The sequence below is a fragment of the Gobius niger genome, assembly GCF_951799975.1.
Source record: "Gobius niger genome assembly, chromosome: 5".
Lineage (NCBI taxonomy): Eukaryota > Metazoa > Chordata > Actinopteri > Gobiiformes > Gobiidae > Gobius > Gobius niger.
The window spans coordinates 27,449,464-27,471,538 of NC_136856.1; the positions used below are offsets into that span (position 1 = coordinate 27,449,464).

Consider the following 22,075-nt stretch of genomic DNA (forward strand, 5'->3'; position numbering starts at 1 on the left):
ATCTGAAATACATGTGCCGGTGTGTTCATATTCTCTCTGGATTCATTTACACAGTGAAGTTTAGCTACAAATGTGCAGAATCACGAGGCTGCAGCACATAGGTTGAACACTGTGAACAGTTAACAAATGAAAAAAGTAAGTAACTATTTTAAATGAATGAAATATAATATGTGTGAGTAACTATATTTGTCTGAGAGATAGACTAATGATTTCTTTTGGCTTCTGCTAATACTAAACAGTGAAAACATGTTTATATTCAATGGAAAATGTATGATACATTAAACAATAAATTATTCATTTATCTTTAGAGACCTAATACAGTACAAAAGGAACAGGCAAATTTGCTTAGACACGAGCCAAAATGTTCCTATGTTAAAGGTAGGACGCCGAGCCACCCCTAAGTCAACAGCATTATGAAACAACTGAGTTATGATGAGATATACAGTCTCATTTTATTATATTTAACTTTAACTTCAGGTAATATCTAACTGTTTAGATCTTCTTTGTGCACAATAATTGTGGTGAACAATCATCTGGGGGCAAAGAATATACTTTCTGGACGGCCAGATTGCCAACTTAACAGCTGCAGTCCTATTCCATTGCTCTCTTATAATAGTTGTGCTGTTTACGTTTAGTAGCAAATTTCACTCATCGTTCATGATAAAGAAAAGTACAGCCTCAGTATTTGATGATGATATTATAGTGCAGATATTTGAGAAATAATACAACAATTAGAGCCTTTCGGTATCAGACATAATTACATATGGATAAATAGAGGGGTGTGGAAATCTCCCGGACCCCAGGACACTTGCTTTAATTATCCTACATACATGAAAAGCATATTTAACGACTCATACCTGCCGCTGAGCTGTATCCTGTCTGCCAGCTTGGACAGCTGGTCTGGTAGCCTCCTCTGCTTGATGACGCCCTCTGGAGTGACCGACACCTCGCACAGGGAGTAGGCGTCGGGGGCTGCGGTCAGAGCGAACTCCCGGATGGCCTGGACCACCACCTCCTTGGCCGTGGTGTCCTTCCCGATCATGATGTAGCGTGACTGCTGGTCCGCTTTGAACACGCGCAGCACCTGGTCCGACATGTCTGGAAAAGAAAGTGATGCGCCATGAGTTACCCGTCACATGACTTTGACATAAACGGACAAAGACTACGGTGGCTTTCCTAATATAGACAGTATACTAAAAACAATTACCAAGCTTCGGGATGCTTCCAGATTAAGAAACTAAATGACAATTTAGATCAAAAATGAATTTAACACAATAGATACAGACGGCATCTCGTCATAGAAGGGGGCGTGGCTTCGCCGAGGGGGAAAATAGAATCTTTAGAGAAACACAATCTTTCACTCTTTTTTGCCATTTTCTGGTGGAATATGAACTTATTTATCACATAAATAAAGTCAAGTGTAAATCAGGTCCATATGGATATTTTCTCACAGCAGATTGTTCAGTAGAAGTGAAAAAAACAGCAGTTGTAGCAAGCGCTAGCTAACCGTTAGCATTAGCCCGATGCTAACATGTAGCATCAAGTGAGCATTCTCCGTTATTTATCTATTTATGGGCTGTTGAACCACTTTGCTCCTCTCCATGTCTTTGTATCTTTATTTAGTAGAAACTATGTTCATATTTCAGCATTTGTTAAAGTAGTTTTTGAATAATTAGAGAAAGTTTAGATTTTTCTCCAAATTGTTTTCCCCCTTAACTGTTTTCAAACATGACCATATGCGATTCCAGAGATGCCGTCTGTATCTATAAAGAGGATATAATTATAAAGAGCCTTCCCTTACTTAAAAGGTCACTACAACTTTCATCAAAGAATAATTGATTTCAGAAAAGTAGAGCTGACACACAACTTGAACAAGAACCATAATGCATCAGTACCTTACTATTTACTAGTAGAAGCAGTAGCAGCAATATCAGCAGCTAGTTGTGTAGTAGTCGTATATTGTAATATCGTGCAGCCCTACTGCATGAGCTTGATCAGATGTCACCCAGTAATAAAGTAATAGTATCACCGTCACCCATGTCCTTATATATCAACGGTTAGGCGAGCGCCGTTAGCTGAACCCGAGTCCCACTCCCATGCATAACATAGCGTCAGCCACAGAGCACATTATCAGGGCGAAAGCCTTTGATTAATGTCTAAATGAACTGACAGCGCTGGCAAACAGATACTTACTGGGCACCACAGGAACTGCAAGAACAAGAACACGTCACATTGAAAGGTTAATAAAACCGTGTCAAACTGAAAGTTATATCAGCGACTCTTCAGTAGGAGTTAAATAATAGACTCTTCTGCTGTCAGATATATTACATCCTGACTGGTGTAGGCGAAGAGTGTGAATCACGGGAGTTCGTTCTTTCAAGCGTTTAATTCAGAAAATTGACTTTTACTCAATGAAAAATGCCGCTTTGAAACGACAGGCCATTCAATTTCTCAACACGTTTCAGGAAAGCAGCGGCAGTCAGTGTGTTTGCTCAGCCTTTTGGAGGAATAGTTTAAGTGCGGTGAGGCTGGTTTCATGAAAATATGAAGATGCAATGGATTAGACACAATTTTTGCTAAAACGTAGTTAACACAATCATATTTGAGATTTTGCAAAAAAAATGTACCGAGCTTTCTTTAGTTTGACCGTTTCTGTGATGCTTATAGTTTCCCTTCCTTATCAGACATTGACAGGAAGTGACATAGATGGAGGCAAACTATTTTAAACTGTCACCGTGCCAACCATGTTATTGAGTTGCCTTGTGTACAAAATGTGCGGTATAAATAAACATGCCTTTCCGTATTATATCAATGGGAAATGACTGAGTCAAGCTTTACCTCTATCTATGTCACTTCCTTTTACTTCCCTTAAATTCAAATAAAAATTACTTTTATTCCCAACATTTCTTCATTAAAATCGCTGCTTTGCTGAAATAAAATTATAATTATTACTTACAATAGATGTCATCCATCTAAATATTTTTTAAAACATTAAAACCCGTCATAAGGTTTTATGCTACATCAGGGGTGTCCAAATGCGGCCCTCAGACCAATTTTTGGTGGCCCTCTGCCTTCTTGCTGAATCGGGACACATCATCAGAGATAGTCCTTTTTGTTTGAAATGTAATAATTCTACACAATTCTAACCAAACAACAAACCTTGTACTGTGAGACAGAGCTGGCATGAAGGTTTTAAGCATAAATAAAGGGGTGGGGCGCAATTTAAACCTCTGCTAGTCAAAGGTTTTGCGGCACTAACCACCGATCTACGGCCCTTCACCCTGTGTACGCTTCAGTATGCGGCCCCCCATGAAAAAAGTTTGGACACCCCTGTGCTACATCATTTAGCTACAGAAACTCAAAGCAGTTGAGTTTTTGTGGGGTCGGATACACATCCAATGCTCGCTAAACCTCATTTCATATGTTAATGATGGAGAAACCAAAGAAATGATATAAATGCAATGAAACGGGGAGGAACCGGCTCAGACAGTTCACTGCTCACGGCAACGACATGTTTTTAGAGGTAGCCTACTCAACCAATAAGGTGTATTCTATTTATTATCAGTTCTGCAGTTGCTCATTTTTTCAAGCACACTGGCCCATCGCTAATTCTCAACAGATTTCCCTTTTTTTCTTTTTTTTTTTCTTTAATGGTCGGTTTACTGTAGCACGCACCAGGCTGGTTATTGAAGTCCAGGATGCGATGGTGGGACTGCAGGAGGTCCGGGTTGGACGAGGACAGGTTGCCGCTGACGGGGAGAGCCGGCGGGATCTGCTTGGACTGCTTCATCCCCACTATAATGTCGTCCTGCGATTGGCCCACGCAAACGTCGCTATGGCAACAGAAGGGGAGAGAGAGAGAGAGAGCACAGGGGAGTCGTGAGACAGCAGTTCTATCAAACAAGAGGCAGGGGGCAATGTTTGTGTAGCTATAAATGGAAACGAGGCCTTTCGCAAATCCAATCTTAAGCAGACACTGCATGAAAGAGGGAAATACTATACTATACTACAGTACTGAGATGTTTGAAAATATTTTAGTAAACCTTTGCAGTGCGTCAGTGGTATTGATGGTTATGCTTGAGTAATGGATTAGTGTATTATCTTCTGGTTTCATGGTTTAAACCCAAATAATTCAACCATTTTAGACCCGCTTTAGTCCTGATTTGACCTTTACCTGGTGGTACTTGAAAGGTCATATTGTCTAAAGGCCATTCTTGGAGTAAAAAGATTGAAAACTTAGAATCCTTGTGACATGTTCCATACACACTCACCAAAACAAAAAGACTAAATTGTGATGGAACATTTCAATAAAAAAAGAGGCTCGACTTACTTATAGGGTTTGGGAGGTAGGATGCTGGTGAGCGTTTTGTCGAAGATCTTCTTGAGCTTGTTGCGCCCTCCCACCGAGTTGGACTTGGCCTTCTTGCTGGCCTTCTCCAGACCCATGACCTGCTCCACGTCCACGGCCAGGTCCGGGATGGAGTAGCGGCTGCCCTTCTTGATGTCCCCGATCTTGGGCAGGTGCGGGGCCCCGTTCTTCCTGTCGTGGTCCTCGTCGGCGTCGACGTCCTGCTCGTGCTCCGGCCGGATCAGCAGCTCCTTGAACACTAGATAGAAAAGAAGTAAATTCGTTCGATCAAAGGTCCTTTGTTTGCTCATGGTCACGACTTTGAAGGCGAGACACTGCAGGTGAATATGAGACAAAATATATAATTTAGAGGTATCTATTTGAAACTGTTGCTGTATGGAATTGGAAACATACCTAAGAGATTGGTTTTCACAGTTATGGATAGGTGGGTGTTGTTCTTCAAGATCTCGTTGGCTTTGCTGAGCTGGACATTTTCGAAGTTTTGCCCGTTTACTTCCAAAATCTGAAAGCAAGAGCACAGATAGAGGTTTAGTTGCAAAACATAATCCAGAGAAGACCCAATAAAGCAAATGAAAGACACCCGGATTTATATCAAGTGTGATGATGCAAATGTGCGCCGGTCCAATAGAATATTCATTTTTGGGGGGGATGGGCAGTGTGTAGTAGCTAATTCAAATGTTCATAAAAGATCTGTTTGAATTACAAATTGTCAGGGTCAATCTATGGCACGCCGACTAATCATCCTCCAACAATACGACCATTTCATCTGGAGTCAATTTCATTAAAACAAGTGAACTGTGCAATATTGCTACTTAATTGCCACTCGAACTCATGCATTATAGGAAACGACAGGCCACATTTGTATCTGTGGAGGCTGTCGTTTCCCCCGCGTCGTTTGTCAGGTCATTCCGTAGTCAGCGCGGTTCGGGAATTAACCAGCCCTGTCGTGTCGCTGCAGCCCGACCTTTCTATAGACGGCAGAGACAATCGGTAATAAGCGAGACTTCCATTTCAGCACGAGAACTGGGCCCATTATTGTAAGGTCGTGAGCTGCAGAAAACAATTTGAGACAGTATGTTTGTGCAGGACACGGCTTAATAATGTATTGCAAAACCTATGCCTAAAGAATTCAAATGTATCACAGTGACATTATGTTTTCTCAGAAAAAAAAGCCTTGGGTGAAAATAGTTGTTGTGGCTAGAGACACATCTTTATCAATATCTTATACGTAGTTGGTCAGAAAATGCAATGTTGATCTCAAACAGTTGATGAAATATCTGGTAGTTTCACTTCCTGGTCCTCTGTGTGAGCTAAAATAAGCCCCTCCCACTCCCGACGCTCCACTCCTATTTACAAAGTGTCTGGCAAATATATTTCCTTTTGTAATCAGGCTTCATTTCACTGTGTCCAGGAGCAGAAGCTTTTTAGACTGAAATATCAAATTATAAACTAATAAAGAAACCGCATTCATTTCAGAACATGTTACAGACCAACCACAGCATAAGAAGGTTCTATGCAGCACATTTTGTTAATTATTCTAAAAGATAAAAAGGGTCATCAGATACAGCCATCTTGTTGTTGTTGTTGTGGTAGTAGGGACTTTTGAATCCAAGGGAGGCATTTCTTAAACTCTTCTTATTTGGCAAACTGCTGCAATGGAAGAGGGCTTAGCAGGAGCTGAGAGACACTCTAAAGATGCTTGCAAGGATTATGGGACTTTACCCCAGCAAAGCCTCGAGGAGTGAGGCGCAAAGTGTGAAAATGCCAGGGAAGTCGGGCTGCGGAGGGGAGCGCCGGCAGCCAGCGGAACTTTTAACAGTTTGGAAACGCCGGGTTTAACGGTGGATCGAGCAGAATAGGAAACCCATTTGACAAGTATAACTGTATTGGATGTGTGTGACCGCAGTGAGATCTCCACCCAATTGTGGCCCTCAGCGCACACAAAAAAAAGAAAAGAAAAGAAGCAAGGCTGAGAACAGGAGTCACGGAAATCCTGACAAAGATGTGCTCGGAAAAAGAACCAAATGTAAAATATAGAAAATTGGAAGCTTGCGCATCTGTTTGTTGCTGTAGCATGAACAGAAATGAATACATGGACTACTGTAGTGTATGATTTAAAAGACCTGGATGACTGAGAGCTTAAAATTCACTTGGACTGGTTACAGTCACATTACTTTTTCCTTGTTAAGGAGCACTTTCACGATTCAGCAGATAAGATACAGACGGAAACACATCAAACAAGGGGGCGTGGCCTAACCGAGGGGGGAGAAAGCCTCTCATCACAATTTTTCACTCTTTTTAGCCGTTTTCTGGTGGACTATAAACATATTCGTCAAACACCAATAAAGCCAAGCCAAAATTTGGTCCATGTGGATGTTTTTCCACAGCAAATTGTTTAGTAGAAGTGAAAAACAACAATCATTGCTAACGTTAGCTTGAATATTCCTGGTTATTACTGTCCATTTTTATGGGCTGTTGAACCACTTTGCTCCTGTCTCTGTATCCGTATTTAGTCGAAAAATATATGATCAATTCAACATTTGTTAAAGTAATGGTGGAGAAATGCTATTTTTAGGACTTTTTCCCCTCTCAAATCTTTTGTTTTGCCTGGAATATTAAGAATGAAGAATTACCATAGATATCTGGTGTGTTTGGAAACATTAGCAACACTGGCCGTAGGTTAATGCTTTCATGCGAACGTTAACGCAAGTATTTCACCAAACTAAACCAGAATGCTCAAACATCCAGGCAGACAAATAAGTGACAAATAAAAAGAGTGTGATGGATCAATACAGCTGGACAATTTTTGACATAAGACTTCAAGACTTCAGCAAAGGGCTGACTTTGACTCTAGAGAAGGGACTTGGTTAGTCCCAACACGTCAGCTGTTAAATTCAAGAAATGTCCAGTTAGATAGAACTCAGATCCCCGTATTTACATTGTAACATCTCCATTGGTTTATTATGAATGTGCCAGAAGTACCAACATAATCTGAGAAAATGTCATTTTGATTGACCATGTGTATTTTCATATTCTAATTCTTAACCTCTGAAGACGGCTGTTGACATTACCTGATCTCCCCGTTTAAGACCAGCCTCTGCCGCCTTGCTCCCAGGCTCCACGGCGTCGAGGAAGATCCGGAAGCCTTTCTCCTGCCCCCCCAGAAGGCTGAAGGCCAGGGGGGAGTCCCGGGACGGCTTGGTCAGAGTCACCTGCCGGGGCTTGGCTTTAGCAGCGCAGGCTATGTTTAACAGTCTGAGGTGCCCGCACATTTTCTACACAAAGACGAGGAGATGGTTAAGTTCAAGCACCGATTCTCATTCTAAAGTTCACATGAAATGTACTCACCTCTTTCTCCAGATTGCTTTCAAACTCCTCCAGAAAGTGGGTCATGGCAGAGTCACCCTCGAAGTCGTTAAAGTGATTGTTCACCCACAGCAAGACTACCCGTGTAACCTGGGGAAGTAACAGGGGCAGGTCAACTACAGTAATACCCACAGAGGAAATGTATGTTTAGAAAATTGGTTGTGTGCCATTTTGATTAAACAGCGTCAGATTCCCTTTAAAAAAGTAGTGTCTCCAGGGGCATGTCATGCATAATTGAGCAGAAAAGCATTAATATTTATGTTTAATAATATGAAATAAGGTCCATGTCTATAGCATGGAGCAGTAAGAATGGCTGTGCATGTGAATTGAAATCCTATTTCAGGTTTGGTTTTGAAGAAGAACGTAACAACATGGTTTGAAGAAGGCGTATACAGTAATCTTTATCATTATCTTACATGATAGATTGTAGGTTAGAAAATGCTATATTGATCTAAAACAACAAACTAAATATCCAGTAGTTTCACTTCCTGATTTTCTTTCTTTTACGTTATTAACATAAAACAAAGCTCACAAATAGCACATAGACAAAGGAAAGATACACAACGGTATAAGGTATTAGATTGATACACATTTGATTCTTAGGATCATTCTTGGGTTCTGAATGGCGTGGATGTGTGGTGGTGTGTGTGATGAGTAGGTGTGAGATATGGATGAGACAGAAAACAAAAAAAGAAGATGAAAGCAATAATAAATCATGAGAAACAAATCATAGGACATGAAAAATGATGAAATAATAGTAATCACTTCCTGATTTTCATAAGCTCTCCCACCTCTTCCTCTTTCAAAGAAAAGGTTACGTGGCTGTCGTGAACTATGGCAAGGGTTTTTATACGCAATGAAAGGATTAAGCTTAGCAAGAGCTTTGTGGGAACAGGAAGAGCCTGTAAAGCCATTGGAGAAGATTCAAAGATTACTCAAAGATATGCGAGTAGGTCGAAAACACAGCTCCAGGTCTGTTTGTGATGAGAGTCAATATGCACAATAGGTCTCCATTAAAAGAGGGTGAACTTGTGGCACTACAAAAATAACAATGTTGAGAACCACTATAGTTCTGGTGATCTGCTGTCACAATCACTTTTCAGTCGATATGAACATTACAGACACAGACATTTATATGGTTAGTCTGGCGTTATAAGGGATTTGCCTCAGGTGCACTGTGGAGTGGGTCAGACTGTTTTTTAATGCAGGTTACCTCTTACCATAGACATGCGCTAGCCTAGCACTAGCCTAGCGCCATGAAACTCTTCAAATAAAAATGACTTCATGAATAAAAAATATATATCTCTAGAAATCAACAACACTCTGGATAACTAGGAAATGAGGCCCCATGTCAAAAATCATGAAATATCCCTTTAAGATCTGCCATTGTGACATCTCTACGACACAATATCAAACTGTGTCCTCTTCGGGTCTTTACTGCATGTATCGTCTATCTCTGTACCTTGTCCCTGAGACTGGGGTCGTGGAACCACTCCAGCAGCTTCTTGCCCACGACCATGGGGCTGGAGAGGAAGGTCCTGTAGGTCAGCAGGAAGTCCTCGATGTACGTGGGGTCCACCACAGAGTGCTCCTCCACCAGGTGCATGGTCAGGCGCTCCGCCGTGCCCTAAAACAGAAGGAGGAGTTCATTTTTGTTAGTTGTTTGAAACGCCCTTTTCATTCCTCATCCAAGATCTTTCACTCCGTACCTTGATGACGATGTGTCCTTTCCGCGTCCCCGTCCTGTCCAGCTCACGGTGCTCCTTGACCATCACGATCTCTCCTTCCTCCTCCACCTTCTGCATGTTCTTCTCCACTTGGTTGAGAATGCAGCAGTAGTCTTGTTGAGCTATGCACACGAACTGCGCAAAACAGATAAGTTTACAGTCATCTGCTACTTTTTTGAGTTTGGTGTGAGCTGTCGTCATCCTCAAAATTGCGAGTGAAATGCCCAATATTAATGATAGCAAAAAGAAAATGTATCTGATATTTTACAAAATGAACAAACCAAAGTTTAGCTTTAGAGATGCTAACGCCAAATTCAAATGGTTAGCTGTGCTAGTGCTAATCAGTGATAAAAGACCGTTCTCTTTTGCTGATGTCAAAATCCCCACTTTCTGACATGAAAAGAACACTGTTAGAGGATAACATTAAATTGCTATTTATCATACTGGGTCAGGCTGTACAGTCGTACTATCTCTGTCATAGCCTTGACTGTGGTGCTCAGGCGCCCACTCTCTGCCACTGAATGCTTGCGTATCAGTGTGACGCTCTGAGAGGGTATTTATCCCTCTTCTGTGGAAGCATAGACAGACTTGAATGGTAGGACTAGCGCAATGTCTCGAGTTCATGTCTCCGGGTCCCGCACCGATGGTAAATAAACTTCTCCTGCATACGACATCCAGACAGCTGCCTGTCATTCATCTATCCTCTCGAACACCATTGTTATTTCTCTAACAAACACAAACCAACTGGGGACTATGATGACACATCTCAGGAAAAGTGCACCCCAGTTCACATGAATGCAGCAATAATCTGTTGTAAAAACGTCATTTGGAGAACAGGGCCAATGCAGTTCAATGGGAATGACACCATTTATGAAAGAAAGCCCAACGAGTCCAGGGATTTGTCAAATTAATCTTATGGCGTTAAATCCTTCCAGCTGGCAACAATGGCGTCTTTCACCTTAGTTCAGGAAAGATGTTTAACTTTATGCTAGTTTTGTTTCATCCAAATAAGCACAGAAAAACCTCACAGCTTCAATACAGTGAAGTATTTTTTCAGTTTGTCAGTTCATCATGATGAGATTCTGTAAAAACTAATCCTGCGCCCCAGTGCAAAACCTTCCACAGCCTTTTCAGTCAAAAATCAAGACTGACCAGAGAATAATATTTTGATGTCCCGTGAATTGTTCAGCTTTCTGCATTACACGATAACATTTCTTGCAATTCAGCTGGTCGGGACTCATAACAACCGCGCTGAAAGCTGAAAATTAATGGTGCGGCGTGACTAGAAAGGCCTTCAGTCAAAACAGCGGAACGACTCTCCCCAGAGATGAATAATGAAAAGGGCCTTTCACTAATTAAGATTTTCAACAAAAGTGCCAGTTTGCAGTACTCCCAGCAGCTGAGCTTTGGAGATTTCTGTACTAAAAGAGCAACTTCTTTGCGTTCATTGTGCTACGATTTATTTGCATTAAGCACATGACAGGCCCCAAAGAAGAAGATCTTGTTCTGCACATAAGCAGGAGATTCTAGGCCATTTCCGTTCAGAACATTAGGTACAGTGACGGGACCTCACGGGGGAATCATGAGGTATTTTTTTAGTGGTATTTTCCATTTCTAATTTGTTCTCTTTCGCAAAATAAGTGAGCTCTCTCACAGCCTCTATGATGCATTGTAGGGTACGTGGCGCAATTAATCGCATTTAAGCTTAATTTATTTAGGGGTTGTATTTATTTTATAGAGGCATATTTTAGATGCTTCATTTTAGTTTTTTACATTTTAATTTTTTGAAGTTTTTAATAAGTTTATGTCGCTTCACTGTGTGAATAAACAAGTTTGACAATAGAATTGTTTTTGGCTTTATGTCGTGCTGTTTGTTCCAAAGCAATGTCTTGCCGCAATAAACCTTATGCAGGTAATTAATCAGAATTGATCAAAAAAGTCCCGGAAGGTACAAAAAACTTTTTTCCTAAACCTTTTTTATGTGTCTTGTTTGTTGAAATTGTTGAAAACATGCAAAATGTTGCAGTTTGCTAATAATAACAAACCGCCCGATGTACTTGATATTTAGTTAGACCAGTGATTCTCCAACACTAAATAAATTCTCAAACTGGGCTACATGCCTAAACTAGGTCTACAGTGTGTGAGTGTTCACACCCCAACTTTAGCTTGAGAACCACTGTTAGTCAATATACACCATCTCCAACTTTACACAGCAGGGGTAGGCAACGTCAGGTCCGGGGGCCTAATCCGGCCCTCCAGCACAGAACCTCTGCCCCCCCAAGATGATTTGAGGAATATTAATATGCAAATAAGAGATCAAATACCTGTTAAAGTACTCTTAAACTGCGAGATATAGTGTCGGTGTTTTAAAAATGTCCTGTCAGACCATCCCACTTGGTCATATACAGTGGGGAAAAAAAGTATTTGGTCAGTTTCACATAGACATTCTATTGGATTTTGGCCAAATCACGGAACCATTTTTAGTGGGTCGCGAGTCTATAGGGAACTTTTATTCAATATTATCCATCTGAAACTGCATGGAAATACTGTGTTAAAATAATTGTTATTGGGTTGAGTTTTAAAGGGAAATCTACTGCTTGTTCAACAAAAACTTGCATGAAAAATTCAATATTTTATACAATATATGACAAATTACAGTTTTATTTGGGTCCTCGGCTCGTCATCCAAGGGTAATGGTGGGTCCCAAAGCCCTGCCACTTGGGAACCACTGATATAAAACATTGGCATTTGCAGAAAATAGTTCTTTACTTTAGGCTACAATGTTGAGGTTCGGCCCTTGGATGTTTTGGCAATAATGAAAATCGCCCCTCCACGACACAAACTTGCCTACCCCTGCTTTACAGGATGCGGTTATTTACCTGGCAGTCGTCGACCTTGGTCTTCATGACGCCCTTCATGAACTCCTTGTCCATCGTGGGCGACACCCCAAAACTGTTGCCCATACACAGCACTTCAGCCCGGCTGTCGGGGTACGTCACCTCCACCGAGCCGTTCAGGATCACGGACCACGAGTCCAACTGCGGAGAAGACGCGGAAATTACGGATTTACAGGATGAAATACCGTTAAATCTAGCTGCAAAGTAAGTAAATGTATTGAGAGTTTAGCTAGATTACATTTTACAACTGCATGTGAAGATTCTGTCAAAGATAATCCCAATAGTCTTAAAATTAATTCTAGTGCAATAAAATGACAGATGAGATCAAAAAAGACACAGTGTGCTCGGACAAAAAGAGGGAGTTTAAGGAATTGTGTGCAAACCAAGCTTTGAATTTTGTTTTTTTTAAATAAGTAAAGTTCCTATTTTAATGTAATACTTCTTTTTCATCACTTTGCCACTGCTGCAACTACACTTTCAATGAACAAAAGAAGATGAAGTGAGCGACAGTACACTTCCGATCATAATATTGACAACAGCTGGTCTTTGCTTAATGAGTTTGATGTTTACTACGATAAGCATATGCACCGACTAGAATGGGAAAAGGCAGGCAACAGATGGCCGTGTTTAGTTTGATCAAACCAGTCTCCAAATCTAAATGAATAGCACGCCACGCGACACAAATTCATAATCAATATCTAGCCTTTATTGTAGACAGAAAGGCAGCCTTCTAGGAGTTGACGCATCACGTTATTTTGCCTCGAGACAGCCGCAATATGCTCGGTGAACCTTAAACGCTCCGCAATTGGACATTTATGAAAGTGACTGAGCCCTCGAGGAACGGTCTGGTCTGTATTGTGGGAGAGTGTGGCGGGGAGAAAAGGGAAGTAAATTGTCTTCATTGAAAAGCCCCGTCGTGTCTTGACGAGGGGGAGAAAGAGAAATAAATGGGGCCCCGCTACGGTCGCCTGAGGGACCTCTGAAGAGTCCGGCGATAAGAGATGTCGTCCATTGACGTTTAATAGAGCAGAAAAAAACATGGAGTGGAAGATGAAAGACGCGCTGGTGTGGGCAAAGGTCAGACATGCAGGAGTGAGAGACGCATTTTAGGGATGTTTATACGTGCAATACATGGGCAAAGAATGGATTTTGAACTATTTTTTTTTACAAGTCTTACAGATTGCGACTTGAATGAAAGAGTAAAAGAAACAGTGTTGCCTGTTCATAAAGCCACCATCATGATAAGACGTGGTAGAGTGGAAAAAATCATAGCACGTGCTTGTAAAAAAGTGAAAGATTGCCAATAATTGCAATCACTGTCCATTTTAGATTTTTGATGAATAAAAAACACAAATTCATTGGATTAATTTCAGAATGCTGTACTTTCGGAATGCACTTTTTAAGTCTAAAGTCATGAATTGTGAATCTTTGTGTCTAACAGGGCACTCCTGGAGAAGTCTATGTATCATTAGGTTCACCCTGTATAGATAAAGCCGAGTAAATAATTAATAAATGCTGAGTAATGTTTACCTCTTCCCCGTCGTTGAGGACGATGGTACCGGCGCGCTCCACCACCGCAAACACCATGACTGCACACAGCTCCCTCCTCACAGACATGGTCATGTTGGCGAAGGCCGGCAGCTGGTGCATGAACTCCAGGAGTTGCTCTGGAAAAGAGCAAAGATTCAATTGTGTGCACACGGCACATTAGACTCAATTTTTGATAAAACATAGTTAACACGATTTCTATTTCAGATTTTGCTAAAGCTTGTAGCCAGGTTGTTCTTTAGTTTGGCCATTTTTGTGATGTTTATAGTTTCACTTCCTTATTGGGCACCGACAGGAAGTGACATAGACGAAGGCAAACAATTTTAAACTGTTGCCGTGTCAACCATGTAAAGTCAATGGGAAATGAGTCAAACTGCTGTGGAGCTTTACCTCTATCTATGTCACTTCCTGTCAGTAACTTACAAATTCAAACAAAATTAACTTCTCTGCCTGGCATATCTTCATTAAAATTGCTGCTTCACTGAAATAAAATGATAATTATGCAACTGTTGTAAACCTTCTAAATAAGTCATATTTTCAAAAGCATTACAACCCTTAATATCCACTTTAAAGCAAAAGAACAACTGTTTATTTCCTCTCACCGCTATATAAGATGGAAACTCGTGCTGAGACTGAGATTGACCTAGAGTAGACCCTAATCACGTTCTCAGTGGCGGGAAAAGACCCACACTGAGAACTCGAGGAACAATTTGAAATTCACTCAAAGAAGTTGCGAAGATGCAGGATCTCCTTGTCGTCAGTGCTCTGTGATAAATGACATACTTGGGTTGTAACTTTTCATTTCAATCCTATCAGACAGCTTTTTACAAGACAGATACAGCGGGTTTAGAGAATATTTAGGTTTATTTTCATTTTCTAAATTAATCAAGATATAAAGATTGAGTTTTCATTAAAAAATGTACAAAAAAAACCACCAACTACACCACAAAAAAACAAGGAAATTCGAAGTTTAGAAGAATAATGAAAAAGACAAAAAACAAAATACTAAAGACCCATTCCATTGCTGCAGTCATTGTTCATTCATTCTGCTAATTGTCCCGGATACATAAAAGATACAGGATATAGGATATAGAACATCACTACATAATAAATAGAGGGGAACCCACAGTAAATATAGTTCAAAGTGAGCACATTTCTGGTGGGTAAAAACTGCAATAGAAAACTGTGGCAGTTCCTATTGTTGTCAGATGGTCTCTTTCCCCCTTTCTCCAGCTGCACTGTTTACAACAACCGGGGAGATTTCTTGTACAGTTGCATATTTTAAAATTCCAAAGACATAAACACCCAAATGCATTATCAAAATATACTCCATGTAGTGTCAAAACAGGCTGTCAAGACTTTCTAAAGAGGCTGCTTTTTATGCGGGCGAGACTGCGAATAAAACAGTGCCTTTGGGAAGCCTGTATTAAAATGACACGGTTTCTGACAAGACGGCTTTGTTTTATTTAAAATGTGTCATAATTTATTCTCCCGAGCAGCAAAGAGAATACTATAGCAGTCATCTCCACTGTATCTCAATCCCTGTTCTCTCTGGGAGCAACAGTGGCATACTGTAAAATGGGTGTGTCAATCACTGCAGAAAAGTCAATCGAATAATCACTTTGTAAAGACCAATTTATTTATTTGTTTGCTTTTGACACAAGGGAACATTTCTGAACTATTATTTATTATTATATACTTCCCTAGGGTAATATCAACGCTTCAAGTAGCCTTTATCTAGCATTGCTTTGATGAGCTATTGTTGCTACCTGTAAAAGCCACCAGCAGTATCAGCTTTACGTATGTAGCCACTCACTGACAGCACACAAGCTAATGAACCCAATGACCTTCACAAAGAGCTTTTTTTTTACGTGTTGCTGGACGCTTGTAAACAAAGCTACTGTCTTTTTAGCTAGCTGCTAATGCTCTCTGCCCAAACACAACAAAAAGTTAGCGTTTTTACAGTATGTGCTATTTACTATTTGCTAAAGGCTAACGTTAGCGTCTGAGGAAAGAATAACGCATCTGTCATCTTTACTGTATTATGATCACATGAAGCTAATGTTGCTAATTGCTAATGTTGTATACACACTGACCCACTAACAGTTACCATGCAGGCTTTAGCTCGAGTCTGGCTAAATGCTTTTTGACAAAATGCTACAATTGACACTCTTTCCACTGCAAACAGGCTAGCAAAGCAAGTCAATGACATTCACGATGTGGCATAAACAAAACAGCAAAATGTTGCGCTAGGTGCTAATGTTTACTGCCCAAGCTAATATCAATCATTACCAAAACTCGTGTATCTATTTGGAATTTGCAGTGGCTGATGACGGTTTCTGCATTAAACCTTTTTTGGGAAGCTTATATTAATACTTCTTTTATAAGGGAGTACAACAAGAGCAGCCGTTTTCACTGCATTTTGAATCCCTTTGTCTGCGCACTATGCATCACACAGCTCCACATTGTATGGGTGTGTCCCTTTGCTATACCAGTGACATAGACTATATATAAAAATGAGGGGAAGCTAATGAAAATATTCCTTTTATTTACATTTCAAAGCGACCCGCCGAGGCAATTGGCACAAGGCGGTGTACCCGATGACCTGTGCTTGGCATGGCAACAGCGTGGTGCGCTAGGATGGATGCGGATGTGTGCGCTGAAAGTTTAATGCGCCGGGAGAGGTGAGGATGTTGGCGGAGTGACCTAGAAAAGCCTGGCGGGAAGGGGGGAGGGAAAGGGAGGGGCCGGGGGGGGGGGGGGGGGGGGGGGGGTGTACAGTGGGGAGAAGGGAAAGTGCGTACTGTTGGGGGGGGGGGGGGGGGGGGGGGGGGGAGGGGAGACGAGATACTGCCACCTACTCTACATTCACTGGCTCACTCCACAGCTGTAGCTAAGCCCTGGATCTGTTGGAGCGATCTCTTTTTTTTTTTTTTTTAACAATGTGGATATCAGTGCGGTTGAGTCATAGATTTAAAAGGATAGGATACTACAGGCTTTGGGCGAGTCGAGGTATTACTCAAAAGTGAAATGGAATTGCAGTGACATATTGAAACATAATGAGCGTCTCTGATTGAAGAAAAAACACATACAGTATATCTTGAAACAAAACATAATTAATGCAACTGAACCCTTATCTTCAATACTTCACCTCTAGTAAGATAAGACTAAGTGGATGAAGATAATAGAGAGATGCAGAACTTAAATTTCGGACTTGGATTTGAGACTCGATGTCCACATCATATCTGGGACTCATGACTTTAACACCAGGTTCAGCTTTTAAGTCACTGGCACTTTTATGCTCAAGCTTTTGAATGATTGTTAGAAGTTCAGGAGTCATCGGATGGTTGGTGGATATTGCTTGGGAGATAGTAAGTAAACCTCTTCTTAAATGGGCTGCATTTGTAACTCGGACTTGGTTTTAGATGATAGTGACACTACTCTAATTTCAATGACTTGGAATTGGACACACACATTCAGAACTTCTTATTTGACTTGCAAATTTAAGACTTAAAGTTGACAAGACCTAGTCCAATTCCTTTGCGATTCAAACATGAACTTGTACTCAAGCAGTGGGGGATTGATCGTGACTTGGACCCTAACGAGGATTTCAACATAAAACGTGATCCAGAAAAACATTTAGACTTTTACCGCTGTAGGAAAACACTGAAGGAACTGCATAAGGAACACACCTATGTCATCGTCCGTCCTGTCCATGGGGTCCTTTTCCAGGCAGTCCCGTACGATGTCGCGGCTCATGAGTGGGTCCGAGGCTCTCTCGATGTCCTCTTCATCGTCGTCCTCCTCAGAGTCCACCGCCGTCTCCGGAAGGCCGCTGAGGTCCATGTCCCCCGGCTCGTTTTCTGTGGCCTGAAGAGACATGACAACATGAGCGAATCAGACAATTACTTAAAAGTGAGAAGTGGCCAAGCTGGGGATGTTTACCAAGAAAATAGTGAAGAGAGACCACAACGCCAAAAAAACATTGTAATTAGATTTCCAAATTAGAGCAAGCCAAGACAAGTTGTTTCTGGACAATGATTCCTATTACTCAAGCTAATATAGGGAGAATGCTGTTATATTAGATTGAGCGAAAATATGTGGTTCAGCCAAGGGTTGAAAATGGTCAAAAAGAAGGCAATTACATTTGAAAATCAGAGCAAGCCAACACAAGTATCCTTTAGACAACAAAAACTTAATTTTAAACAAATAATTGTACAAACGAACTCTTCGCCAAAATTGAAAAAACTACTGTGACTTTCCGATTGAGAAAACTAGTCCAGAAAAAAAGTGACAAGTGCCAAAAAGTTCCAGTCCATATTCTCTACTTTGTCACATGCAAACAAACTATTGTGGTTTAGTTTACGCAAAAAATCCAGCAAATATGAAATTGGAATATTTGGAGAGGCATCTTTAGACAATATGGTTGGAAAAAAAAAACTTTCAGAGACAATTCAAGGTAAAATACCAATCGCAATTGTTTCCACAGTTTGGTAAGCAACATCAGCTGTCAAGAGAATTACATGTGACCCATTTTAATGCAATGGATTACAGCTCGTGGGTACGTCGAGAGAAAGACAGGCGTCAATACTGTGCACCAAATAGTCCGCTTTGAAACAAGCTAATTAACTTTTCCCTTTTTTAAACACAGAGCAAACTCCAGGCGATTCTTCGAAAGCGCAAAAATATGCAGGAGAAGCAGAAACGAAGGCGGCCAATTACTCAGCAGGCTTCCACTGAGATCATCAAACACAGTGGTGAAAGCTGATAGAGGATACAGCAGGGATTGCGCAGAAAGGTTGGCAAAGTATTGTCTCAACCAAAATCTACCCGCTATCCAATCACAATCACTCGTCAGGAAAAATCGCAATCCGGGACGAACGACAAAGCCACCGGCAGTCGCCTTACCTCAGAAACCGTCTTCGCGGAAAACGACGGAAAGCCCGCCTTGGCCAACTGCTCGCAAAATCCTAGCGCCAGACGCATTTTCGACACCCCTCCAGGAAAGATGAAAGTTTAATTTCTGAAGGGGCTCGAAGACGGATAGACGACGTCGTTGCCGGTCGAGCACCAAAAACCCCTATGTCACTTCTGCTCCGAAGGCCATGTGCAAAAGGCTCATCAATGATTCAGACCCGAGTGGCCACTTAGGGCAGTGGTACAACAGCAGGGCAGGGCGGGGCCGGGCGCGATCGAATAAAGAGGTTCCCAATGTGTGCCAGTGTGTGACGGTGAATAAAAAGTCATGGTCAGATGAAGGGGAAAATAGGAAAAGATGCAAAATATTAGCGAGTTACAAAAGTTTGTCAAGTTCTTGGGTGAATCCAATCTCTCAAAATGATAAGAAATATGTGCTTTGTAAAATGTCCAATAAACGATAGTAAACGATAGTAAACACTAATAATAACTAACACTGTAAAACTATCATTCTTTCATCGCTATCATTCAAAGGCCATCTCCCGCAGACTACAGGGGACTCAAAAGGTCAAATCAAAGCCTCAATTCAATACTGTCTATGTCATCTAAAGGGGATTGGCTTTGATGTATATTTTGATGCCGTACTTCACATTCTACACCCTTTGTATCCCAACCAAAGCATTGTTTTCATGGCACATACATCAAAATTCTGAAATGTGCCGTAAGCATTATGAGTCAATGGCCACGTCGTCGGGCTCGGTTAATATTTTATCAACGCTATTCCTGGATCAATGCTTTCAAAGGCCTAGTAGTGAAGCACCAGATTCATTATTTATTCAAGTACAACACGCTGCGCCATGTTGACAGGGATGCGACCAGGAGTCATAGAGGACATCCAAGAGTAGAGAACACATCAAGCCTTAGGTCAAAGAGGGCGTTCTGTCTTGTAATACTCTCGAAGATCAAATGCTTGAGCCAAAGATGGTGTTGATTTACAGTACTTTTATTGCCTGATGCACCGTTAAAGCGGGCTTATGCCTAACTGAGGCTTCGAAAACATTCTTCTGGGCATTGATCTTTTTTGTTTTAAATATTGGAGTATGATTATTATTATACTATGTAAAGAGAAAACTGTAAAGAGTGAGAGAAAGGTCTGGTCAGGGTTTTGAATTGGCTTTGAGTGCGCTCTGCAGGCTGTAGTGGGAATGACACGTTCAGAAGTTCACTTTCAACAAAATAAATGTTAATGGCGCCTTGATGAACACACTTTATGGGTTGGTTCTCAACTGGGATGTTGCCAGGTCCCAGCGTAATCCTAGGATGGTCGTGACTAGAGCTGCTCGATTATTGAAAAAATAATAATCACGATTATTTTGGCCATAATTGAAATCCCGATTATTCAAACAATTATTTGTTGCCTTTAAAAAAAAAAAAAGTCTATCTTTATTTTATTTTATTATTAATCAAAAAACGATGCTGAATATTTTCTGTTTTTTGGACAGTCATAAAAGTAAAAATGATTTCAAGAATGCCTTGATTGAGGAGAGGTCTCTGTCTCACACCTGCCCCCTGCTGGCCAGCCCGTACACCTGTGCAAGTAAACTGAGCAGCGCGGCCTGATGACATCATCACACAGCAATTTGTTTTTGAGCCATGGCACATGAAATGCGAAGGGAAAATAATCCCAGCGACATGATTATGATTATGCTAATTTAATAATTGTTTAGTGCAATAATCAAAATCATAATCGAATTTAAATTAATTGCACAGCCCTAGTCGTGACAAAAACAAAGAATACAATTTCCCCCATAAATGAATGGTGAATAAACATCAAAAAATCGTATGAAGCTATAATTATGACCAAAACAATAATGACTTTTACAGATTCTGATGGGTCTGTACATTTAAAGAAGATAAATATTGAAAGAAATGTGCCAAGAAAAGGCTCGTGACCCACTGAAAATGGCTCCAGACGTACCCGTTGAGGACCAGTGCTTTATGGGATACGTGTTGAGGACAATTTCATGTTCCCTCTATGACGCAACAAAATCCAGGAAGTACATAGTAGAGAACATCAAAAGTAGAAGAAGAGTGAGACCAAAACTAACTTAAATGAACATATATGAATGAAACTACATACTATTGCTTGGGATCTTAAGGTGCAAAAGCTATCCATTGTTAAAGCTAAAAATGCCCCCCGCCCCCAAAAAAGGACCATATGTGTATTACCTTTAAACCATCAACAGACATACATAAATATCCTAACCTCCCCTTAAAATAAGTGGCACAATTTTTCTTTTTCCTTCCTGTGGGGTCCGTCCTTGCCGGCTTTTTCCAAAACAGCCCCATGGAGAGTTAGCAGACGCCCCTAATGAATTGCAAGGGCCACATTATTCATCCGCAAACCTGCAGGGAGCCACTATAGTAAGCACTATTGTGGCTTTAAACAAACAAGTTTGGAGTGTCCTGCAGAGCACAATAAAAAACGAATGGGAAATCGATTGTATAATTATGCACATTTTAATTCGGCGTGCGATTGGGGAAAGTGGGGAACGAGCTTAAATCACAGAATGTTATGAAAGTAACTAACAATGTGTGTTCTTTATCCAACATCTGTCGTCTCTGCCTTGTGAGAACGCAGTGTACCAGCAACCCATATTTTATCATAAATCACTTGACATTTTTTGCAGCTAGACAATGAAATGTGTTTTGTGTGTGGGGTGGATTTGAACGAGAATTCCAAAATTTATTAAATTGTGATTGACTTTTTCGCCAAAAAAATAATTAGAGAACTGGTTGCTGTAGACGCTTTTTCTTTTCGTATTACAGCTGGGTTGATTTTATGCTTAATTAATATTGCATAATATCTAGATCTTGTAAAATATTTTCAAAACATAGTTAGATTGGCAACATCAACATACAAACTACAACTTAAAAAATAAAGAGTAATTCTCCCCAAGCTTTGAATCCTATAAATTTAATCAAGTGAATTATATTTTTGAGAAGTTTGACCAATCAATAGCCTTGAAAAGCTGTGGTTGTGTGGTCTACAACTAAAAGTTAGGAAACAACTACGAAATAGCTGAGCTGTGCAAACTTCTCGACCAGCAAATCTAAATTTAAAAGGCCCTGAAAAGAATGAACAGGTTTAGAGGCGGTTTATGTATCACATGTGCCGCCCCATGCTGGGCTTGTCAGAAACTTGGAGACTTTGAGCAGGTGTAGGCAAAATCAATATTGTGTATATTGCT

The 22,075-nt window shown here is 40.8% G+C and overlaps 1 protein-coding gene across 9 annotated transcripts in view; it reads right to left on the bottom strand.

The window, feature by feature from the left end:
* Window positions 1-22,075, bottom strand: part of rapgef2b (Rap guanine nucleotide exchange factor 2b) — a 169,048-nt gene that overhangs the window by 14,798 nt on the left and 132,175 nt on the right. For all 9 annotated transcript variants that reach the window (XM_079557229.1, XM_079557228.1, XM_079557226.1 and 6 more), the window contains 11 exons: window positions 17,600-17,777; window positions 13,890-14,026; window positions 12,342-12,500; window positions 9,445-9,597; window positions 9,198-9,362; window positions 7,718-7,825; window positions 7,441-7,644; window positions 4,763-4,871; window positions 4,331-4,607; window positions 3,676-3,833; window positions 858-1,098 (listed from right to left, as the gene is read on the bottom strand). In XM_079557229.1, coding sequence (XP_079413355.1) covers window positions 858-1,098; window positions 3,676-3,833; window positions 4,331-4,607; window positions 4,763-4,871; window positions 7,441-7,644; window positions 7,718-7,825; window positions 9,198-9,362; window positions 9,445-9,597; window positions 12,342-12,500; window positions 13,890-14,026; window positions 17,600-17,777 — 1,889 coding nt within the window. The remainder of the gene's footprint in view (window positions 1-857; window positions 1,099-3,675; window positions 3,834-4,330; window positions 4,608-4,762; window positions 4,872-7,440; window positions 7,645-7,717; window positions 7,826-9,197; window positions 9,363-9,444; window positions 9,598-12,341; window positions 12,501-13,889; window positions 14,027-17,599; window positions 17,778-22,075) is intronic.